Raw genomic sequence first — 25336 nt, 5'->3', positions numbered from 1 at the left:
ATGACTTTCTAAGTCTAGATTGTTATCTCTTTCTTTCCAAGGTAATAAGAGACCTAAGGGTAAATATAAAGCTTCTAATCGTTTTCGTTCTTTTTGTCAAATAAGGAACAAAAACCTAATCCTTCCCTATGGAATCTTTTTCCAATTGGAAACCTTCATTAAATGGAATAAATCCAACCCATTTAAGAAACCAAAAGCCAGCCCCTACGTCCGCATGAAGGTGCGACTCTCATTCCAGCTCAGCTGGTAGGGGGCAGATTAAGGTTTTTTTCAAGGATGTTTGGATAAATTCTGTCCAAAATCAATGCTTTCAGAGTATTATCTCTCAGGGGTATCGAATAGGATTCTGAGTAAGTTCTCCTGTGAGATTTTTTTTTCTCTCACACATCCCAGCAAATCCAGTTAAAGCTCAGGCTTTCCTGAAGTGTGTTTCAGACCTGGAGTTTCAGGGGTAGTCACATTCAGACCAATTCTGGATCTGAAAATTTTGAATCGTTATGTAAGAGTACCAATTTTCAAATGGTGACTTTAAAGACTGTTCTGCTTTTTATTCAGCAAGGACATTTTAGGTCCACAATGGATTTGCAGGATGTATACCTTCATATTCCGATTCATTCAGTTCATTATCAGTTCCTGAGATTCTCTTTTCTAGACAAACGTTACCAATTCGTTGCTCTTCCATTTGGACTAGCAACCGCTCAAATAATCTTTTTTAAAGGTTCTAAGTGCCCTGCTTTATGGAAACCAGAGAGCAGGGTATTGCGGTGTTTCCTTATTTGGACAATATCTTGGTACTAGCTCAGTCTTTACGTTCTGCAGAATCTCACACGAATCAACTAGTGTTGTTTCTTCGAAAACATGTTGGAGGATCAATTTACCAAAAAGTTTCTTTATTTCTCAGACAAGGGTCACCTTTTTTAGGTTTCCAGATAGATTCAGTGTCCATGACTCTGTCTCTAACAGACAAGAGACGTTTAAATGGGGTTGCAGCCTGTTGGCACCTTCAGTCTCAGTCATTCCCTTCAGTGGTTATGTGCATGGAAAATTCTCCAGCTTTGTTTGCTGAATCCATGGTGCAGGGATTATACAAAGATATCACAATTAATATCCTTAAATCCCAATGTTTGACACTCTATGACGTGGTGGTTAAATCACCAGCGTTTAGTTCAAGGGGCTTCTTTGTTCGGCTAACCTGGACTATGATCACTACAGAGCTGTTTGGGGGTCTCTGACAGCACAAGGGGTTTGGAAATCTCAAGAGGCGAGATTACCAATCAATATTTTAGAACTCCGTGCAATTCACAGAGCTCTTCAGTTTTGGCCTCTGTTAAAGAGAGAACCGTTCATTTATTTTCAATCAGACAATATCACAAACAGTGGCATTTGTCAATCAGCAGGGTGGGACTCACAGTCCACAAGCTATGAAAGAAGTATCTTGGATACTTGCTGTGACAGACCCTTCTGTCAGGACTGAAGGAGTTAATTGTGTTTAGCTAAGAAACTAATTTCTAAAGACAGGTTTTCTGACCTCAGCTATTGTGTGCTATAATTACATTTAAGTAATAAACAGGCCATTGTTTAATCACCCTCAGAGAGCAGACGCTAGGTGATAAGACAAGCCAAATGTGTTTAAGTTGTTATCTGCCTAAGTAAAGTATTTAAGTAATGTAATTCTACTGTTTCATAAAAGGGCGTCTTCCCCTTTTTATCTAAATGTACAAGAGTCTTTCAAACCCCCCATCTGGGGTCAAACCTGTATAAATACTAGGCATCTAGCCTTTAATAAATGTCATTCTGTTTTAAACCTGAAACTGGCTGGGTTGTGAATTGCTGATTCCCTATGCAGGACATTGTTCATCTGGTATTAACCCTTGGTACACTGTTGGTACCGTAACATTGGTGGCAAGCGACGGAATGAACCTTATCGCCCAGAAGAGCAACTACACAAGCCAGTAACCTCAGGAAGAGGGGGATTATTACAATACTGACTAAGATGGAAAGAGTACCAGGAACAGAAGGAACCAATGGGCCCAGCATAGCAGACAGAACCCCTGAAGAAGCAAGCTTTGATCGGGCGGTTAAAATAAGACTGGCATATTATGGCCCCAACCCATCTGCGGAAATTATCGACCGGGTCATAGCAGCTGTGGAGGCCAACCTACTTCGCCAAAGCGGCGCTGCAGCAAACCCAGTGGAAAAGAGAAAAGTAAATTTTGCAGCTTTTAAAAACTTCCTGGAAACAGAAGGAGAGATTGATGGGTACCTTGCGGATTTTGAGAGGCAATGTGCACTACACAAGGTACCCGCAGAGGACTGGGTCACGATATTATCCGGAAAATTATCCGGCCGGGCCAGTGAGGCTTTTCGGGCCATTCCAGATGAGGAAGTCGGGGATTATAATACTGTAAAAGAGGCTCTGCTCTCCAGGTATGCGGTTACACCGGAGGCATACCGGAGGCGGTTCAGAGACACTGTTAAATTAGCTGGAGATTCCTACCTTGAGTGGGCATGTAAGGTGCACCGCACAGCAGCTCACTGGATAGCGGGGTGCCAAGCCGTATCTGGGGAAGAGGTGCTGCAGCTATTCCTGTTGGAACATTGCTTCGACAAGTTACCCGCAGGAGTTCGAGAGTGGGTTCGGGACCGTAAACCCTCCACCCTGCATGAAGCGGCTCGCTTGGCAGATGAGTATACGGATGCCCGCAAACTGGACACTGCTACCACTAAGCCCCCTGCTAGAGTGGAGTACAGACCCCCAGTCACCCCAGCAGCTGCCAGTTACCAACCCCCGGCGCACCGCTATACCACACGGCATCTGGCCACGAACTACCCTCAGAGAGCCCGGTTCAATTCGCGGGGCTACTCACAACCGATTCGATGCTTTGGATGTAAGCAACTAGGGCACAAAAGACCAGAGTGTCCCCTAAATGCAGCGAACCAAGCACAGTCCTGGAGAAGACCTGCCGGCGGAATCACACGTAACCCTCAGCCTGCGGCCCGCTACGTAGAGGCGCAAGAATGCTGGAGCATCCTACATGAGGCAGACCTTGTGCAAGCTGCCCACCGGAATAACCGGCAACTTGTTAAAGTGAATGGGAAGAAGGTCAGTGGTCTACGGGATACTGGTGCTACCATGACCTTGCTTCAAAAGAACTTGGTGTCTGAGAAACAGTACACTGGAGACACTGTGGCTGTGAGGGTAGCAGGGGGCGATGTGTTCAGCCTACCTGTTGCCAGGGTACATTTGGATTGGGGAGTGGGCGCTAGACCTGTGAATGTGGGGGTCAAGAAGGACTTACCTGCTGATGTTCTTCTTGGAAATGACTTGGCTCCCCTTGTTTCTGCCTATGCTCCCATGGGTCCCGCTGATGTTAACCCTGTGACTACCCGTGCTCAGATCCGTGCAGCAGAGACTGACCCCCCTGCTGCTAAGCCCCAGGACGCTGAGCTCAGTAAATCTCTATCCGCTATTGATACGTGGAAGTCCCGTTACAATGCGCTGATGAAGGAGAAGAGGAGCGCAGAGGAAAAAGCACGTTTAGAACGTGAATCTCTGCTAGACAAGCTGCACCGACAGACTGCAGAAAACACCAGCTTGAGAGTGGGACATGAAACATTAAAGACAAACTTAGCGACACTTGAGGAGAAGCTGACGCTGGCTCATAGTGAGGTGCTGCAACTCAAGGGCACCCTATGTCAGTATGAAGGGATTGTGGATACCTATAAAGAGCAGGTACAGAAAACTCGTAAAGAAGCTGATGGGATTTTGAAGGACTGTTTAGCCCTAGTCTGGGCACTGAGGAAGTTGAACCCTTCTTTGTATGGACAGGAATTCTCTCTCATAACGGGAATACAGATGGATTGTCCTGGCAAACTGACATGCCTACCACCTCCTAGTCCGGTCATCCCCAGGTTGACCCGCCAAAGGGTCAAGCCGGGTCTGCCGGAGTGTTCCACAAGGGGGGAGATATGTGACAGACCCTTCTGTCAGGACTGAAGGAGTTAATTGTGTTTAGCTAAGAAACTAATTTCTAAAGACAGGTTTTCTGACCTCAGCTATTGTGTGCTATAATTACATTTAAGTAATAAACAGGCCATTGTTTAATCACCCTCAGAGAGCAGACGCTAGGTGATAAGACAAGCCAAATGTGTTTAAGTTGTTATCGGCCTAAGTAAAGTATTTAAGTAATGTAATTCTACTGTTTCATAAAAGGGCGTCTTCCCCTTTTTATCTAAATGTACAAGAGTCTTTCAAACCCCCCATCTGGGGTCAAACCTGTATAAATACTAGGCATCTAGCCTTTAATAAATGTCATTCTGTTTTAAACCTGAAACTGGCTGGGTTGTGAATTGCTGATTCCCTATGCAGGACATTGTTCATCTGGTATTAACCCTTGGTACACTGTTGGTACCGTAACACTTGCTTGGGCGGAATCCAGATCCTGTCTATTTTCTGTGGTGCATATCCCAGGTATAGACATTGGGAGGTGGATTATCTCAGCCGTCAGATTTTACATCAGGGGGAGTGGTCCCTCCATCCAGATGTGTTTTTTCAGGTTGTTCAGATATGGGGTCTTCTACAGATAGATTTGATGGCCTCTCATCTAAACAAGAGACTTCCCAGATGCCTGTCCAGGTTCAGGGATTTTCAGGCGGAAGCAGTGGTGCGCTGACACTTCTTATGTGTTATCAACCTGCTTGTATTGTCCCACCTCTAGTTCTTCTTCCAAGAGTGATCTCCAAAAATCATCATGGAACAATTGTTTGTGTTGCTGGTGGCTCCAGCATGGCCTCACAGGTTTTGGTATGCGGGTCTTGTTCGGATGTTCAGCTGCCAACCTTAGCCACTTCTGTTAAGGCCGGACCTACTGTCTCAAGGTCAGTTTTTTCCATCATATTTTCAAATCATTAAATTTGAAGGTATGGAAATTGATTGCTTAGTACTAAGTCATAGAGGGTTCTCTGACTCAGTGATTAATACTATGTTACAAGCTCGTAAATCTGTCTCTAGAAAGATTTTTTATCGAGTTTGGAAGACTTACATTTCATGGGGTTCTTCTCATAAATTCTCTTGGCATTCTTTTAGAGTTGCAAGAATTTTACAGTTTCTTCAGGATGGTTTGGATAAGGTTTTGTCTGCAAGTTCCTTGAAGGGACAAATCTCTGCTCTTTCTGTTTTATTCACAGAAAGATTGCTGAACTTCCTGATATTCACTGTTTTGTACAGGCTTTAGTTCGTATTAAGCCTGTCATTAAATCAATCTCTCCTCCTTGGAGTCTTAATTTGGTTTTGAGGGCTTTACAGGCTCCTCCATTTTGAGCCTCTGCATTCTTTGGACATTTAACTACTTCCTTGGAAAGTGTTGTTCTTTTTGGCCATCTCTTCTGCTACAGGAGTTTCTGAGCTATCTGCTCTTTCTTGTGAATCTCCTTTTCTGATTTTTCATCAGGATAAGGCGGTTTTGCAGACTTCATTTAATTTTTTTCCTAAGGTTGTGAATTCTAACAACATTAGCAGGGCACATGAATAGACCGGTCCGGTCGCCAATGGCGACCTAAATTTCTTGCGGGCAAGTAAAATTTTTAAGTTACCAGCCCGAGCGGCGACCTGACATTGTAAGGGGGATATAAGAAGCAATAATAAAAAATGTCAATTTGCCTTTCAAATATGCGCACACACGGGAAAGGAGGGTAGAAAGGGGAGGTTCTTTCTGTTTAATGCATTCAAAGACCTCCCCTTATCTTCATGGCTCTTGGTCTCTTCCTTGTCAGTTGCTACTTCCCACCCCTAAGGTTGTCTGCGCGGGAAGACATCCTGCTAGAGCGGTGAGTGTTTCTTCTCTGTGTGTGTATTAATGAAGTATGGGTTAAAGTGACTATATAGTTATGCTAGGCAGCTTGCTCACGTACATTATGCTGAAGTACTCCAGGGTCCTCTGCAGAACTTCAGCACAATGTACATGAGCAAGCTGCCTACTATAACAATATAGAGCACTGCACACATTTTCTGGATGCTACTGATGCTCCAAAAACTGTCTTTACCAATTTGTAGAGAACATACCATCTCCATGCACCCAGTCAAATCTGCTAGCGCGGCACTGACAGTTGCGCTAGTAGTTGAAAGGCAGCCGGACAGAAAGGGGGAAAAAAAGTGTTTTTAACATGCTTGTTATGTCAAAGCTCTATAGGTTGAAGGGTGGCAGCATTAAATATACTTAGTCAATCGTAACCCCACATATGCTGAAGTAAAAAAAAAAACAGCTCAATTAGATCTCTTTTTTTTTTACCCTTAGGGGAAAATAAGTCAAGACGGTACATACAGTATTACAAAGATAGTATCCCTGTTTTTTTTGTAGTTGGTGATAGAAAAATATTTTCTAAAGTTAAAGCCTTTTTATTAATACTCAAGTCCCAAGTAGTAAGCAGCCTGCAAAGCATTTAAATTGGGACCTCTGTCTGCAATGCTTTGTGAGATTACAATAACACTATTTATATTGCCTTTTTAAATAAGATATATACACACTACATGCAGATATACACGGGCGACTAAAGTTTCTTGCGGGCTGGTAAGTTTTGTGATTTACTTGCCCGGTGGGCGAGGGAAGTTTTTGGGTATTCATAGGCCCTGATTAGTAGAGAAAATGTTGTCCCTTCTTTGTGTCCTAATCCTAAGAAATCTTTGGAAAGATCCTTTCGTTCTTTGGATGTGGTGAGAGCTTTGAAATATTATATTAAAGCTACTTAAGATTTCAGGAAGACTTCTAGTCAATTTGTTATATTTTCTGGTCCTAGGAAAGGTCAGAAGGCTTCTGCTATTTCCTTGGCTTCTTGGTTAAAGCTTTTGATTTTTCAAGCTTATTGGAGTCGGGTCAGGCACCGCCTCAGAGAATTACAGCTCATTCTACTAGATCAGTCTCCACTTCGTGGGCTTTTAAGAATGAAGCTTCAGTTGATCAAATTTGCAAGCGGCAACTTGGTCTTCTTTACATACATTTACTAAATTCTACAGTTTCGATGTATTTGTTTCTTCAGAAGCAGTTTTTGGTAGAAAAGTTCTTCAGGCAGCTGTTTCAGTTTGATTCTTCTGCTTATGTTTTAAGTTTTTCTTGTCATTTTAAGAAATAAACTTATATTTTGAGTTGCGTGGAGTTCCACATCTTGGGTATTGATATCCCATACGTCACTAGCTCATGGACTCTTGCCAATTACATGAGGCCCACCCTTTTTATGGTGGTTATGATTTTTTTGTATAAAGCACAATTATTTCCAAATTCCTTTGTTGATGCTTTTTACTCCTTTCTTTATCACCCCACTACTTGGCTATTCGTTAAACTGAATTGTGGGTGTGGTGAGGGGTGTATTTATAGGTATTTGAGGTTTGGGAAACTTTGTCCCTCCTGGTAGGATTGTATATCCCATACGTCACTAGCTCATGGACTCTTGCCAATATGAAAGAAATTAATTTATCAGGTAAATTCTTGCATAAATTATGTTTTTATCAGTCATCCCTAAAAGAGAATTCTATCATATGGAGCATTGTAGACTACATAGTTATTAATATATCTTTTTAGGCTGTCACAGTTGACTGTGATGAAAAAGTATTGGCAACAGGACAGGTTCCATTGAAGGTCAGGTGTCATAGGCTTTTGTATACTGTTATTTCTGGCAAATTATGACTTGTGTACTTAAAATAGTAGACAACAGAGGTGCTGTAAACTTATGTGGTTTATGTATAGCTAAGTTTTGTTATTCTGATTATAATGGTGATAAAACATCATATAATCTCCAAGATTAAAGGGACATTCTAGTCAACATTGGAATGTTCACTAGTGCATTTGAATTTGGAAATAAAGCATTTTTGCAATATACTTCTATTAGTTTGACTAGAGGAATTTTTGCTATCACTATTTCAGTACAACACCATTCAGACATCACATTTGTAGTTGGTGGTGGATTGTATGGTGGAAAGTAAGCCGCCACCACTAAATACACTACACTGCTTGCTTTCTGAGCTGGTGCAGCGTTAGAATGAGGGTCTGTATGCTGTTAAAAGTTTTATAGTGTTTGCTGATACAAATATATTGCAAAAATGTTCCTTTTCAGAACTGTAATGCACTCATGTACATTTCTGTTTTGTCTATTATGTTTCCTTAAGGGGACATTTTAATACAAACAATAGAGGTTCTACTCACTTAGAACATGTCATTTTTGCATTAGTCACTCACTATGTATTTAACCCCTGCAAAGGGGTTAAGCACATAGGAAAAAGTTCTGCTTGGGAGCCACAAGTTATGCAGCTCCTGTGAAACACGGCTGGTCAGTCAGTAGTAGCACAAACACACAAATCAATTGCAGAGATGAAACAAATAGAAAGCTCAAAGTTGCTAATGCAAAAATGACCTGCTCTAACAAATTAGTGCATATAATGTTTGCATTAAAAAACCCAATTAATATTGGTTAATGTAAGATTGTATAAAGAATAAAACTATGGCCATCTCTAAAAAAAAATTGTAAAAAATGCACTGCTTTTCTCTATTATTATTATTATTATTATTATTATTTATTTATTTGTGTAATGTTCAAAATTCCATAGCACCGTTTATAAATAGCCTTTTGTAATCCATTGATTTATAGATGTTGTCGAACTACTACTTTCTCAACAGAATATTGAACTAAATCAACAGGTAAGTCACTTTTTAACATGAAAACTGGCTCCCATATCTATAAGATTTCTAGAGTTCTAGAAACTGCTGACCCTTGACATTAGAAAATATTATGGCTTGATGACATGGCCCACAGCAAGGCCAAATTGTAACTGCCACATAAAAGGCAAAGAAATGTTTTTACAGCAAAATGTATTTAGTAGGTTAACGTCTAATGCCTTGACAATTACTCTTTCCTTTACAAATATAACGAAGAGTCATCAGCACTGTGTACTTTTAAATTCTTTATTGGATCAAACAAACAGCTGTTTGTTTGATCCAATAAAGAATTTAAAAGTACACCGTGCTGATGACTCTTCGTTATACAGAGTGACATATCTGAGTATTGCGGTGATACTCTGTCATACGTGCACTATTTGCCAGCTGTGCTGATATCCCAAACTTGAACTGTTTCCTTTACAAATATAACAGTTGTTTGACCCCATCTCATTGTTCTAACTCAGACACACTCTGCTGTCTGATCCTCCCCCATCCGCCACTGGCACAGTTAAAGGGGCAGTCTAGTCAAAATTAAACTTTCATGATTCAGATAGGGAATGCAATTTTAAACAACTTTCCAATCCACTTTTATCATCAAATTTGCTTTGTTTTCTTGGTATTCTTTGTTGAAAGCTAAACCTAGGTAGGCTCATATGCCAATTTCGAAACCCTCGAAGGCCGCCCCTTATTTCAATGCATTTGTTAGTTTTACACAGCTAGAGGACATAAGTTCATGTGTGCCTTACAGATAACATTGTGACCACGCCCGTGGAGTTACAACTGAAAGGGCACTGATTGGCTAAATGCAAGTCTGTCAAAAGAACTGAAATAAAGGGGCAGTCTACAAAGGCTTAGATACAAGGTAATCACAGAGGGACAGTCAACACCAACATTGTTATTGTTTAAAAAGATAGATAATGCCTTTACTCCCAATTCCCCAGGGTTGCACAACCTACATTATTATAGTAATATATTTTATAACATTTAAACCTCTACATTTCTGCCTTTTTCTAAGCCACTACAGACAGCCTCTTATCACATGCTTTTTTATTAGCTTTTCACAACAGGGGAGTACTAGTTCATGTGAGCCATATTGATACAAGGTAAACACAGAGGTAAAAAGTATGTTAAAGGGACAGTCAAGTCCAACAAAAACTTTCATGATTCAAATAGGGCATGTCATTTTTTAACAACTTTACAGTTGACTTTTATAACCAATTTTGCTTTGTTCTCTTGGTATTCTTAGTTGGAAGCTAAACCTTGGAGGTTCATATGCTAATTTCTTAGACCTTGAAGGCTGCCTCTAACCTAAATGCATTTTGACAGTTTTTCACCACTAGAGGGCGTTCATGTGTTTCATATAGATAACATTGACCTCATACACGTGAATTTACAGAGGAGTGAGCACTGATTGTTTAAAATGCAAGCCTGTCAAAAGAACTGAATAAGGGTGCATGCTACAGAGACTTAGATACAAGGTAATCACAGAGGAAAAAAGTGTATTATTATAACAGTGTTGGTTATGCAAAACTGGGGAATGGGTAATAAAGGAATTATCTATCTATTAAAACAACAAAAAGTCTGGTTTTGACTGTCCCTTTAATATAACAGTGTTAGTTATGCAAAACTGGGGAACGTGTAATTAATGGATTATCTATCTTTTTAAACAATACAAATTTTAGAGTTTACTGTCCCTTTAAACTGACTAATCTCACTTTTGTATGATTTCAGATCACTTATAATATAATGAATACTGCATGACTTGTTTAAAAGAGAGCACATTTTATGTATCTAGCTATTCTATACATTTTATATTTTTAAAACAGCTGTTTAAGCAAACAAAATATTCTGCCATTTCAAGAGATCAGTTTATGTTGTGGCTAATCACTCACAAAAAAGGTTAATTACAGATTATTATTTTAATTAGTCTAAACAATAAAACATAAACTAACCTCTGGCTAACTCATTGCAGTAATGGAAGTGGATATGGCTCATCCTAAGTACTTGATCTCGAGTAGATACTAAGATATGTATATTGCGTGAGCCATATTTTTGTTTGCTTTGTGACTTAAATGTCCATTTAACATTTCTCTGTGGAAATGCTTAAAACCAGATTGGATACTTTCAGTACATTTACAATATTTTACAAGGTTGACCTTGTTTTTTTGTGCATTTCCAGAACAAATTAGGCGATACAGCTTTGCACGCGGCCGCATGGAAAGGATACGCAGACATCGTAGAGTTGCTGCTGTTGAAAGGTATGAGCACTTGATCTAAACATTGTCACTTCCATAGGCAAAGAAGCAACTATTGACCTAACTATTGAGCTCTAACACCCTCTCAGATACAAACAAATTAACTTGGGTCTGTGTCATGCGTCTGTGATAAAAATGCAGTTTATAATTTTCAACAAGAGCTGCAATAGAAATTCATGAAATATTTTATGTTCTGCAGCATACTCTTCCATTATAAGAGTTGATATTCAATTGTCCAATTTAAATTGTCAAGGTTCAGGCTCACGTTTCAATTTACTTTTATAACCAATTTTATTTTGTTCTCTTGGTACCTTTCATTGAGAAAGCAGGTAAGTAGACTCAGGAGCAGCAAATCAATACTGGAAGCTAGCTGGTGATTGGTGGTATATGCCTCATCTTTGGCTTACTAGATGCTTTCAGCTAGGTCTCGGTAGTGCAATGCTGCTCTGGAAATTACTTTAACTATGTTTTTAAAGTGCAATAATGTATTTGTTTTAACATATTAGAGAAATATATTTTTGCACTATATCCCTTTAAATAACCTCTGTTGATTTAGTTGTATTGACCTAATATCTCCAAAGACTTTAAAGGACAGTGGTGTCTGATCATGTGTATTGATTGTAGTACAAAATCGTTTTTTTGATGCAGGCAATTAATTATTTTATACAGAAATTATTATTTTTCTAAACTCCCCAAAAAGGGAAATTGAACTCTCAGATTGTTAAAGGGCAATTTTTAGTAAAAAAAATTAAATGCCATGCTCTTATTCGTTAGAGTGTGTAATATTACAAATAGCAACGCTCTAATACTATGTGTTTAGTTGTGTGACTAGTGCTGCTGATTGGATCAGCATACGTTTCAGCTCGGGACCAGCAATGCTCTGCGGGTTCCAAGTGTTATTCCTACTATGCTCTTAACCCATTTGTAGGGTTAAACACATAGAATTAGAGGGTTGCTATTCATAAAATGAGATGCTCTTACAATTGAGAACCTATACATGTTCTGCTATACTGGCCCTTTAATGTTTTCTGTATACTTTTGCATATAAATATGATATGGAATCTAAATATGCATAAAGTAATGTACAGGTATATGTTAGTAGTGTTGAAACAAAGGTAGCATCACATATTGCCATTCTCACAATTTGTTAGCAAAGAGCTTGAGCATCTTTATAGTGCATTAAATACCACGTATGTTTACTAATTGGATGAGCAGTAACTAGTTTATAACCAGTGTTGCATTGGAAGTTTAATAGATTTCAGGCTATTTTATGTGGGTATGCTAAATTAATGTAATAAAAAAAATCATGATCAGTGCACGGATGTAGTTGTAAGAACATTCTGTACAACGGTTTACAATCTCTGTGTACAGTTAGCTTTGAAAACTGATTAGTGATGCAGAACATTATCACTGGCTGATATCCAGTTCCCTTGTATAGCTAGTGTCATATAGCACCATTCTCACTGAGTGCTTCCTGCATTGTGTGGATATATTGAAAAGGCTCACAATGAAAGTGAATGGTTTATGCAACAAAGGTCATGAAAAGCGCTATAATTTCTCCTACATTGGTGTGTCCGGTCCACGGCTTCATCCTTACTTGTGGGATATTCTCTTCCCCTACAGGAAATGGCAAAGAGAGCACACAGCAAAAGCTGTCCATATAGCCCCCCCTCTGGCTCCGCCCCCCAGTCATTCTCTTTGCCGCTCTGAACAAGTAGCATCTCCACGGGGATGGTAAAGAGTATGTGGTGTTAGTTGTAGTTTTATTTCTTCTATCAAGAGTTTATTTTAAAATAGTGCCGGTTTGTACAACAGAAAGTGATGAAGAGTTCTGTTAAAAGAGGAGTATGATTTTAGCACCAGTAACTAAAATCCATTGCTGTTCCCACGCAGGACTGTTGAAACCAGAGAACTTCAGTTGGGGGGAACAGTTTGCAGACTTATCTGCTTCAGGTATGACCAGTCTCTTTTCTAACAAGACATAGTAATGCTAGAAGACTGTCAGTTTTCCCTTATGGGATCGGTAAGCCATTTTCTTAGACTCAGTAACAGATTAAAGGCTTATAAATTGGGCTCTATGCTGGTTGACACTATTGTGGGCTAAATCGATTTGCTTATATCATATTTTTATGACATTTGGAGTGTTTTGTGAACTTTGAAACACTTTTGGGAACGTTTAATTACGCCTGGCAGTTGTTTAGACGCCTAATCTAGTCAGAAAGGCCCCTTCACTCTGGTATGCAGAGGGAGGAGGCCTTATTTTCGCGCCTCAGTTGCGCAGTTACTTCTAAAGGCAGTGCATGCAGCTTCATGTGAGATGGTCCTGTGGCTGAGAAATGGACTCAGGAAGGCTTATTTCTGTGGTGAATAACCCCTAAGGAAGGTAAAAGCCGCAGCAAAGTCTGTGGCAGGGACTGTAGTGTGTTTAAACCGGTTAATTGAACTATTAGCTCCGGTTTGCTCATTTAAGGGTTTAGAGACTTGAAATGTGGTGTGCAATACTTTCAAAGCATTAAGACACTGGGGTGTAAATTTTATAAAGATCGGATATTTCCTTCATAGTTTTTCGAACATTCAGAAATAAAGTGTGCTCTTTTTATTATTTAAAGAGACAGTAACGGTTTTGTTTAAAATCGTTTTTATTGCATTAATAGCCTGCCTAAATCTGCCTAACATGTCTGTACCTTCAGATAGCATATGTTCTGTGTGTATGGAAGCCAAGGTGGTTCCCCCTTTAAATGTATGTGCAAATTGTGCCATGGCGTCCAAACAAAGTAAGGACAGTACTGTCACATTTAATAAGGTTGCCCAAGATGATTCTTCAAATGAAGGTAGTGGGGATAGCTCATCATCCTCTCCTTCTGTGTCAACACTAGTTTTGCCCGCGCAGGCGATACCTAGTACATCTAGCGCGCCAATGCTTGTTACTATGCAGCAATTAGCAGCAATAATGGATAATTCTATAGCAAATCTTTTATCCAAACTGCCAGCATTTCCCAGAAAGCGTGATTGCTCAGTTTTAAATACAGAGGATGAGCAAGTTGGCGCTGACGATAATTTATCTGTTATACCCTCACATCAATCTGAGTTGGCAGTGAGGGAGGGTCTGTCTGAGGGAGAAATTTCTGATTCAGGAAAAATTTCTCAGCAGGCAGAACCTGATATTGTGGCATTTAAATTTAAGCTAGAACATCTCCGCGCCCTGCTTAAGGAGGTGCTAGCTACTCTTGATGATTGTGATTCTTTGGTGATTCCAGAGAAGTTGTGCAAAATGGACAAATTCTTAGAGGTCCCAGTGCACGCTGATGCTTTTCCGATACCCAAGAGGGTGGCGGACATAGTGACTAAGGAGTGGGAGAAGCCAGGTGTACCTTTTGTTCCCCCTCCTATATTTAAGAAGATGTTCCCCATTGTCGACCCCAGAAGGGACGCATGGCAAACGGTCCCTAAGGTAGAGGGGGCAGTTTCAACGTTAGCCAAGCGCACAACTATTCCTATTGAGGACAGTTGTGCTTTCAAAGATCCTATGGATAAAAAATTGGAAGGATTGCTTAAAAAGATATTTGTTCAGCAAGGTTTCCTTCTTCAACCGATTTCGTGCATTATTCCTGTCACCACGGCGGCGTCTTTTTGGTTCGAGGAACTAGAAAATTCGCTCCAAAAGGAGACTCCATATGATGAAGTCATGGACAGAATTCACGCACTAAAGTTGGCTAATTCCTTTATTTTGGATGCTGCTTTTCAATTGGCAAAATTAGCGGCGAAAAATTCAGGTTTTGCAATAGTGGCGCGCAGGGCGCTTTGGCTAAAATCTTGGTCGGCGGATATGTCGTCCAAAACAAAATTGCTTAATATTCCTTTCAAAGGCAAGACCCTTTTCGGGCCAGAATTGAAGGAGATTATTTCAGACATCACTGGGGGAAAGGGCCATGCCCTCCCACAGGATAGGCCTTTCAAGGCTAAGAACAAATCTAATTTTCGTTCCTTTCGCAATTTCAGGAACGGACCGGCTCCTAACTCTGCAGCCTCTAGACAAGAGGGTAACGCTTCCCAGCCTAAACCAGCATGGAAACCATTGCAAGGCTGGATCAAGGGTAAACAGGCCAAGAAGCCTGCTGCTGCTACCAAGACAGCATGAAGGGGTAGCCCCCGATCCGGGACCGGATCTAGTAGGGGGCAGACTTTCTCTCTTTGCTCAGGCTTGGGCAAGAGATGTTCCGGATCCCTGGGCACTAGAAATAGTCTCTCAGGGGTATCTTCTAGAGTTCAAGGAACTTCCTCCAAGGGGAAGGTTCCACATGTCTCGCTTATCTTCAGACCAGATAAAGAGACAGGCATTCTTACATTGCGTAGGAGACCTATTAAAGATGGGAGTGATACACCCAGTTCCAACAGCGGAACAAGGTCTGGGTTTTTACTCAAGCCTGTTTGTAGTTCCCAAAAAAGAGGGAACTTTCAGGCCAATTCTGGATTTAAAAATTCTAAACAAATTCCTCAGAGTTCCATCATTCAAAATGGAAACCATTCGGACGATTTTACCAACAATCCAGGAGGGTCAAAATATGACTACCGTGGACTTAAAGGATGCGTACCTGCATATTCCTATCCACAAAGATCATCATCAGTTCCTGAGGTTCGCCTTTCTGGACAAACATTACCAGTTTGTGGCTCTTCCTTTCGGTTTAGCCACTGCTCCCAGAATTTTCACAAAGGTGCTAGGGTCCCTTCTAGCGGTTCTAAGGCCGAGGGGCATTGCTGTAGCACCTTACCTAGACGACATTCTAATCCAAGCGTCGTCCCTTTCCAAAGCAAGGGCTCATACAGACATTGTTTTAGCCTTTCTCAGGTCTCACGGGTGGAAGGTGAACATAGAAAAGAGTTCCCTGTCCCTGTCCACAAGGGTTCCTTTTCTAGGAACAATAATAGATTCTGTAGAAATGAATATTTTTCTGACAGAGGTCAGAAAGTTAAAGCTTCTAAACGCTTGTCAAGTTCTTCAATCTATTCCTCAGCCTTCCATAGCTCAGTGCATGGAGGTAATAGAATTAATGGTTGCAGCAATGGACGTGGTTCCTTTTGCTCGAATTCATCTAAGACCATTGCAACTGTGCATGCTCAAACAGTGGAATGGGGATTATGCAGACTTGTCTCCCCAGATTCAAGTAGACCAGGTAACCAGAGACTCACTCCGCTGGTGGTTGACTCAGGATCACCTGTCTCAGGGAATGAGTTTCCACAGACCAGAGTGGGTCATTGTCACGACCGACGCCAGTCTCTTAGGCTGGGGCGCGGTCTGGGACTCCCTGAAAGCTCAGGGTCTATGGTCTCGGGAAGAGTCTCTTCTGCCGATAAACATTTTGGAGCTGAGAGCGATATTCAATGCGCTCCTGGCTTGGCCTCAACTAGCGAAGGCCAGATTCATAAGATTTCAGTCAGACAACATGACTGTAGCGTACATCAATCATCAGGGGGGAACAAAGAGTTCCTTGGCGATGAGAGAGGTATCCAAGATCATCAAATGGGCGGAGGATCACTCCTGCCATCTATCTGCAATTCACATCCCAGGAGTAGACAACTGGGAGGCGGATTATTTGAGTCGTCAGACTTTCCATCCGGGGGAGTGGGAACTCCACCCGGAGGTCTTTGCCCAGTTAACTCTACTATGGGGCATTCCAGATATGGATCTGATGGCGTCTCGTCAGAACTCCAAGGTTCCTCGCTACGGGTCCAGATCCAGGGATCCCAAGGCGACACTAGTGGATGCATTGGTGGTGCCTTGGTCGTTCAATCTAGCTTATGTGTTTCCACCGTTCCCTCTCCTTCCCAGGCTTGTAGCCAGGATCAAACAGGAGAAGGCCTCGGTAATTCTGATAGCTCCTGCATGGCCACGCAGGACTTGGTATGCAGACCTGGTGAATATGTCATCGGCTCCACCATGGAAGCTACCTTTGAGACAGGATCCATTCGAACATCCAAATCTAGTCTCTCTGCAACTGACTGCTTGGAAATTGAACGCTTGATTCTATCTAAGCGTGGGTTTTCAGATTCAGTTATAGATACTCTGGTTCAAGCCAGAAAACCTGTGACTAGGAAAATTTACCATAAGATATGGCAAAAATATATCCGTTGGTGCGAATCCAAGGGATTCTCTTGGAGTAAAATTAAAATTCCTAGGATACTTTCCTTTCTCCAAGAGGGTTTGGATAAAGGTTTGTCAGCGAGTTCTCTAAAAGGACAGATATCTGCTCTGTCTGTTTTGTTGCACAAACGTCTGGCAGCAGTGCCAGATGTACAGGCATTTGTACAGGCCTTAGTCAGAATCGAGCCTGTCTACAGACCCATGACTCCTCCATGGAGTCTAAACTTAGTTCTTTCAGTTCTTCAAGGGGTTCCGTTTGAACCTTTACATTCCATAGATATTAAGTTACTATCTTGGAAAGTTCTGTTTTTGGTTGCTATTTCTTCTGCTAGAAGAGTTTCTGAATTGTCTGCTTGGCAGTGTACTTCACCCTATCTGGTATTCCATACAGATAAGGTAGTTTTACGTACCAAGCCTGGTTTTCTTCCAAAAGTGGTTTCCAACAGGAATATTAACCAGGAAATAGTTGTTCCTTCTCTGTGTCCGAATCCAGTTTCGAAGAAGGAACGTTTGTTACACAACCTAGATGTGGTCCGTGCTTTAAAATTCTATTTAGAAGCAACAAAGGATTTCAGACAGACATCATCCTTGTTTTTCGTTTATTCTGGTAAGAGGAGAGGGCAGAAGGCTACTGCTACCTCTCTTTCCTTTTGGCTGAAAAGCATCATCCGATTGGCTTATGAGACTGCCGGATGGCAGCCTCCTGAACGAATTACAGCTCACTCTACTAGAGCTGTGGCTTCCACATGGGCCTTCAAGAACGAGGCTTCTGTTGATCAGATCTGTAAGGCAGCGACTTGGTCTTCTCTGCATACTTTTGCCAAATTTTACAAATTCGATACTTATGCTTCTTCGGAGGCTGTTTTTGGGAGAAGGGTTTTGCAAGCTGTGGTGCCTTCCGTTTAGGTTACCTGACTTGTTCCCTCCCTTCATCCGTGTCCTAAAGCTTTGGTATTGGTTCCCACAAGTAAGGATGAAGCCGTGGACCGGACACACCAATGTAGGAGAAAACAGAATTTATGTTTACCTGATAAATTTCTTTCTCCTACGGTGTGTCCGGTCCACGGCCCACCCTGGCTTTTAGTCGGGTTTAAAAAAATGTATTTCTGTACACTACAGTCACCACGGCAGCCTATGGTTTCTCCTTTTTCTCCTAACCGTCGGTCGAATGACTGGGGGGCGGAGCCAGAGGGGGGGCTATATGGACAGCTTTTGCTGTGTGCTCTCTTTGCCATTTCCTGTAGGGGAAGAGAATATCCCACAAGTAAGGATGAAGCCGTGGACCGGACACACCTTAGGAGAAATAAATTTATCAGGTAAACATAAATTCTGTTTTCTCATTTACCCATGTAAATTAATATCATAATGTCTTGCAAATATACATTAACAAGCAATGATAAAATAATCTTTATTCTGATGGATTTGATTTATTCAGCAATATATATAAAATGTTCCATTTAATGAATTTCCTATTGAGGGTTTAGTAAACAACAATTTAAAAAAAATATGCAAACCAAAGATAATGGGACTGGGTTCTGCAACAAGGTATGATTAGAGCGTCATTGAAGTAACCTGTGATTCCTATGGAATTTGAAGATGTCGTTAATGTTTTTAGGTGCAAGGACAGATCTAAAAAATAATGAGAAAAAGCTTGCTTTGGAAATGGCTACGAATGCTCAGTGTGCCTCATTGCTTAAAAAGAGACAAGCACAAGGTAACCTTTTGGATATTGATTGTGTTCTGAATTTTTAACAGATTTTAAACATTCTACTTTTTGAAGTAATGTAATATTTGTAGTTAGGCTAAAAATGTGCTTTTTTAAAAACGGTTTCATATTTTTAGCAATTGTATGCTTATCTGACAAATGAAAAGAAGCATAATTGATACATTTTATTAATTTTTGTTTTATTTGAAAAACATTTTGTGTGTGTTAAAGGGACAGTCTACTTTAAATGTGTTATTATTTAAAAAGATAGATAACGCCACTCATTCCCCATCTTTGCACAACCCTCTTTGTAACCTTTTAAACCTCTAAATGTCTGCCTTTTTCTAAGCCCCTGCAGGCCACTTTTATCTCAGAGCATTGTTATAGCTTTTCACAGCAAGACACTGCTAGTTAATGTGTGCAATATAGATCACATGCTCACTCCCGTGGAGTTATTTATGAGTCAGCACTAATTAGCTAAAATGCAAGTCTGTAAATAGCACTGGGATAAGAAGGCAGTCTGCAGAGGCTTAGATGCAAGGTAATTACAGAGGTAAAAAAAACTGGGGAATGGGTAATAAAGTAAGGGATTATATATATATTTTTAAACAATATTTTTGGAGTACACTGTCCCTTTTAAGCATAATTCACTTACTCAAGCTCTCATGTGACAGGAAACTTGTGCTTGGCAGTGAAAGTTCAGCAACAGATGATGCAGCAGAATTAAAGTTGTGTTTATAGTGGGTCACAGTGCATATGTGAAGACTTTTTCCAGTAGATTTGTGGAAAATATTGTGACAATAATTATATGATCATGTCCTTTTTGCGTGTGCAGTAATAATATGGTTCATCCAGTTGGATTTTAAGAATGTAATTGTCCTGGTCAAATCTAATCACATAACCATTCTCTACTGCAGTGCTTTCCAAACTGTGTGTTGTGACACATTAGTGTCGGCAGCAGTTTGTAGGTGTGTCCCTGCTTCAGCCCAAATTTTTTTGAATTTAAATTAAAAATTTTTTTTTTTTGGTTTCCAAATTTCCGCCTGCCTGCTACGCGTATCACATGGTTGGCACATGATTGATACCTAGTGGGTCACAGATCATCTTAACCTATTGGCACAGCTCAGTGGAAACTATTCCCACTGGCGGCTTTGATGGCACATAGGCTCCTGACTGCACGTGTAGTCTCCTTAATCGGCTCGTGACTGCATGTGTAGTGAGTGAGTGGGACAGCTCACCAAATATTCAGAAACTGTGTTCATCCCATCAACCTCATACATCCCATTAAAATAGTAAGTAGCTTTTGGTGGTGTTAAACTTTTTTTTAATTCTTGCACATACATACTGTTACTTGTAAATACATTTTGTTATTATATAATTTATGTATGTGTCCGTATCTCTTAAAACAAGTTAATTTAACCTCCTGTTTGCTAGTACAACTGAATTACTGTGTTGTGAAATGATATAGGTCTAAAAAGTGTCACCAACATGTAAAGTTTGAAAAGCTCTGCTCTACTGAGTAATGTTTGATCTTTACAGGGATGAATGATCATCTTGATGGTACCGTGCAGTTAGCTCTTGTTTTACATTTAAGAATTTAATTTAATAATTTGATTAAAAAAAATGATATAAATCATGTGATGCTAATTAAAGCCCTTTCCAGATGCCTTACTGAGTTGCTGATGTTCCTGTAATTTCTCACAACATTCTTCCATCAGTCTATTTAAATGTGGGTCTTGTTTTTTCTCCATTGTCATATCACACCTTTTCCACTCTTCTATAGCTATGAGTTTGCTGTTTCTGGATAGGAGCTACTAGGTTAATATTTGTGATGATTCTAAAAAAGATTAGGAGTTGTGAAGGCCATATTGTTCAGTGGCTTTATTATGCTGCACATAATGTCCTCTTTTTGTATCTTTTTAGCAAATTTTCCAACTCTTGATGTGGATCCTATATCTCTTTTTAATGAATTTATTATAAGTTGTGCTTGTTAAGCCAAACCTCCATAATGTTTACAAGTAATATCTCACTGTAATTTCATTTTTTTTATCTATAAAATGTATAATTTTGAAGATGTCTTATATACAGTGGTAATCATAAAACAGAGCACAGGGGCAACCAGTAGATGCAGTCTAAATATATATGAGATGGAAATCCGATCCTCTCCTGGGACTTATAAGAGCACTCTCTCTCCCCCCCTTTGACAAACTCATGTAAAGTGTAGGGAACTCCTGTTAAAGCCTTCTGTACACAAACCTTGATTGAAGATGCTAAACACCCCACATACGTCCGGTACAAACTACTGCACTGGCTTCATCAACCGGGTACTCTCCGTATACTCGCGGACCGAGAGCGTCCTTGGTAGCTGTATTAGCTAATCCTCCGGTGTGAGCCCTTCTGTGTCGCGTACAGGTCCGGGTATTCAGTGAGGTGACGTCACACATGACGTGTATTCAGGGGAGGAGACGCTGCAGAGCCCAGCATTAGGCGAAATCCGATGCAGGATAAACAGTGGATCTGAAGACTGGTGGCAATCAAGCAAAATAAACGTAGTAGAGCCACTGTATGAATAAAAATCCTCTTTATTTGAAAAAAGTTAAAAAGTCAAACAAACAGCAGGAAGCATCCTAGAAAAAGCATAGGTGTAGCACAATTGCTGACCTGTTTCAGCCCTCAGGCTTGATCAAAATTGTTATGGTTTAAAAAGATATATAACGCCTTTACTACCCATTCCCCAGCAATGTATAACCAATAATTGTTATATTAATATACTTTATAACATCTAAAACACTAAGGGCCAGATTACAAATAGAGCGCTATTTTTTTGTGCAATATATTTTTTTAAATACTTTTGAATAGATGGTGTTATTATGAGTGTAACTGTACCTTGTAATGTATTTTTGATGTTTTTTTGTGACACTTTTTTGTTTTGCAAAACAGTTAACCACAGCTCTGAGGACACGCTAACCCAACGAGCGTTAACTTAAATTGCGCTCAAACGATCATGTTTACTTTCAACTTGTAATACCAGCACAGTTTAACCTGCGCGCAGACGAAAGTGAAAACCCGATATCGCTTGTGCGCAAACGTTTGCACTCCACTCGTAATCTGGCCCTACATTTCTGTCTTTATCTCAGTCCATTTTATAAGCTTTCCTCAACAAGAAAGAGCTAGTTAATGTGTACCAAAAAGATAACACTGTGCTTACTCTTGTGGAATTACAAATGAGACTGCACGGATTGGCTAAAATGCAAGTCATAAACAGCCCGGAGATGAGGGTGCATTCTGCCGAGGCTTAGATACAAGGTAATCACAGAGGTAAAAAGTATATTAATATAACAGTGTTGGTTATATAAAACTGGGGAATGGGTAAAAAAAGGGATTATCTATCTTTTTAAACAATCATAATTTTGGATTAGACTGTCACTTTAAGAAACTTATTGAACTATCTCTTCTATCTTCACTCTGAAGAGCATCATCAGTGCATGGCAATAATTTTAGCTTGAAAGGTTTAAGATCTAAGCATTGACATCTAGCCCACCATATTTCCATCTTTCATCATAGACCAACACATGATTTAAATGCAAGATAGTGACTGGACTCTATGTGAAACAAGAAATCTCCCTTACCATTGTCCATTTCACAACTTCATAGTTTATTACTTTAGGCTAAGATGTTTGGAAAGTTTGCTTGTTTTATTCTAGGATTGGAATTTTTTTTTCAAATTCTCAATCATTCAAGGGTGTAGAGGGACATTCTATGCAGGTGTTTTGTACAAGTTATCAAATGTACTTCTGTGACTGAAAGCTGTTCTTGTTATCCCTGTGAAATGCTAGGTGTGCTCAGAAAAATACACTGCTACTGTACAGGTGGCGACTTACTTTGTTGCACTTCATATGCCACTTACTAAGATCCATTTCCTGGAGAAATCATAATATTGTATACAGCTATGGAGGTCGCTGGGTGGTCTGAGCTGGAATATAAAATATCCTGTGTTATAACAGGAGCGAGACCATGCTATTTCTGCATACCTCATGAGTAAGGCAGTGCACAAATATCAGTATGGAGGCCTCCCCAGGCTAGCAATTACAGGGGCAAGGTGTCTCTGTGATCATATGCCTCAAAAACGACAGTTACTGAGTATACAATCACTGTGACAATGGGTAATAAAGGGATTATCTATCTTTTTAAACAATAAAAATGCTGGTCTAGACTGTCCCTTTAACTGCTGATCATTCAGATCCACTTTTAAATGAGTTGATCTAGATATTGATAACAAATAATGTATCATTCATTTCAATTTCCTCTCTGAACTACAATTTTTTCTTTTATCCAATTGTATTTTCACAGGTGTTGTACGAACGTCCAGCAATGCTGAAGAATATCTCGATGATGAGGACTCGGATTAGTTGTTATGTACAAATACCCTGTCATTCCACTCTCCACTGTCATTCCAGTCATTCACTTCATAAGTTGCTGCCATCACTCTTCATCTCAGGCCTTAATAAAAGTGGCCGTTCGAGCAGACTTTTGTCTTTATCTGTGATTTAGGATATGAGTCTTTCAATAAAAGAAACAATATATTTTATAGTCTATTCCATCTTCTTTTTGGCGTTACAGAATTGTTCTTAGCTATCACCTTAAGGTGAGAGATATTAAACACTTCTCTGCAGACAATAAATATGATGCATGTTGTTAATGTGATGCTATTTTTCCGCAGGAACTACATGTGGGTCCTTTTGATGCAGCACAGTATAGAAGTAGCCTTTTAAATAAAGTGTGTGTGTTTTATTGTCACACCTATATTTCAAGAAGCAAATAAAAATAAAAGTCTGTTTTAAAATAAAACCTATTATAACCGGGTATAAAAACTACTTTCCCTATAAAATGGTTTACCAACAATAAAAAAATTGTAAAGACAATATGTTATGAAAGTATATACACAATTGTCATTTGATGCTTTTTTTTAAAAAAAACTTTTGTTAATGCCACAAATACCAAGGCCAAAAAAAACAGGTTATATTGCTTTCCTACTAAATTGTTTACCTGTAAACTTGGTTCCTTTTAAATATTTTCAACCCTCTGTCTGTTTGTTTGTTTGTTTGTTCTCTTCTCTATGATTAAATATATATTTAACAAAATAAGAAAAAAATGTTGAATGAATAATACAACTATAAAAATAGCAAGCTATAATGTTTTTACTGATCGAACAATCAACTGTTATATTTAAACTTTTTTTTGCATACAATAAATATTTCTTAAAATAGCTGTACATGGTCAATGGTTTTCTTCTAAAAGGCTATGGAGTAGCACCAATGTATTTCCTGATATTCTGACAAAACAGTTTACTAGTGCATATTTTGCAAACATGTAAATAAAGTGTCATAAAGCACATCCACACCCTGACCCTTCATAGTGAGATATATAGCGCTCAAGCTAAAATTTGCCTTTCTAAAATTCTTTTGAGGGACCTTAAAGAACTGACAACACTTCTTAGATAGCCATAGCAGATAGCTTCAGATCATCCGGCCCTTAAAGTGATTGTAAAGTTTTATGCATAAGTGCCCTGTATCTAAAAATACTCATACTTTACTATGAAGCTTTTTAAAAATACTTACCCTTTTTTATGGAAAACAGACCAGCGATCCTATGCCCGCAGCTCCTGCAGTAGTTAGCACAGCGGTGACAAGTTCAGCTTCCTCCAATCGTTAGGTGCCCCCTTTTGGAATTTAGCTTGTGGGGCCACGTAACAATTGGAGGAAGCCGGATTTGATACTGGGCACTTATTCATTAAACTCAAGAGTAGGTCTGAGGACACGCTATCCCGACGCCCTTCAACTTCAATTGCGCTCAAGTGATCTCATTTACTTTCAACTTGTAATACAAGCAATAAACCCAACGCGTGCAAACAGCCATGATAAACCGCTTTTCGCTTGTGTGAAACTGTTGGCACACCACTCATATTCAGGCCCAAAATGGGCTGAGCCTGCAGGTAAAGTAGTCCTGCTAATTATATCAATGTCTAAACACACAGCCTAATAGATATTGAAGTGCTAATTATGGCTGGGGGTTCAATGAGCACAAACGGCTATTTCAGATACAGACATCTCTCTTTTATCCCCCACTGGATAATTAGTGCTAGTTTCTCCTGTTTAAATAGCTTTTCTACAGAGAATACGTTTGTTATTTGTATTTTCAGTGTAGGTGGTGGTTTATACAGCTATTTTAAATGAGAAAATAAAGGTAAATAAGCTGTTTGCAAACAATTAAATACATTTCACCAGGTAAAATGGACCATTGAAAACACATTAAAGGGGAGAAAATTACAGTACAATGTTCCTTTAACTATGGGTATAATCCCTTTACTAACTGGTGAAATGGATGATCTGAAAGACATTTAAAGGGGAGAACATTTACATTACCATGTACCTTAAAGACACAGTTCTACAATATTATTCAGTTTTGTCATATTTGTCTGGAAATATCCAAAACTGTTGGCTGTTTATATCTAACTTATGGCAAAGTCAAACCTTGA

General features: G+C 39.8%; 1 protein-coding gene across 1 annotated transcript in view; it reads left to right on the top strand.

Moving 5' to 3' along the window:
• The window catches only part of OSTF1 (osteoclast stimulating factor 1), a 113278-nt gene extending 89211 nt beyond the window's left edge, over positions 1 to 24067 (top strand). Inside the window, exons 7-10 of the mRNA XM_053702494.1 lie at positions 8635 to 8684; positions 10882 to 10960; positions 18712 to 18810; positions 23152 to 24067. Coding sequence (XP_053558469.1) covers positions 8635 to 8684; positions 10882 to 10960; positions 18712 to 18810; positions 23152 to 23210 — 287 coding nt within the window. The 3' untranslated portion in view covers positions 23211 to 24067. The remainder of the gene's footprint in view (positions 1 to 8634; positions 8685 to 10881; positions 10961 to 18711; positions 18811 to 23151) is intronic.
• Positions 24068 to 25336: the final 1269 nt, after the last annotated feature.

This window comes from Bombina bombina, chromosome 2 (assembly GCF_027579735.1).
Source record: "Bombina bombina isolate aBomBom1 chromosome 2, aBomBom1.pri, whole genome shotgun sequence".
Lineage (NCBI taxonomy): Eukaryota > Metazoa > Chordata > Amphibia > Anura > Bombinatoridae > Bombina > Bombina bombina.
Note: the sequence above shows the minus strand (reverse complement) of the source record. Positions and strands in the feature narration are given on the sequence as shown.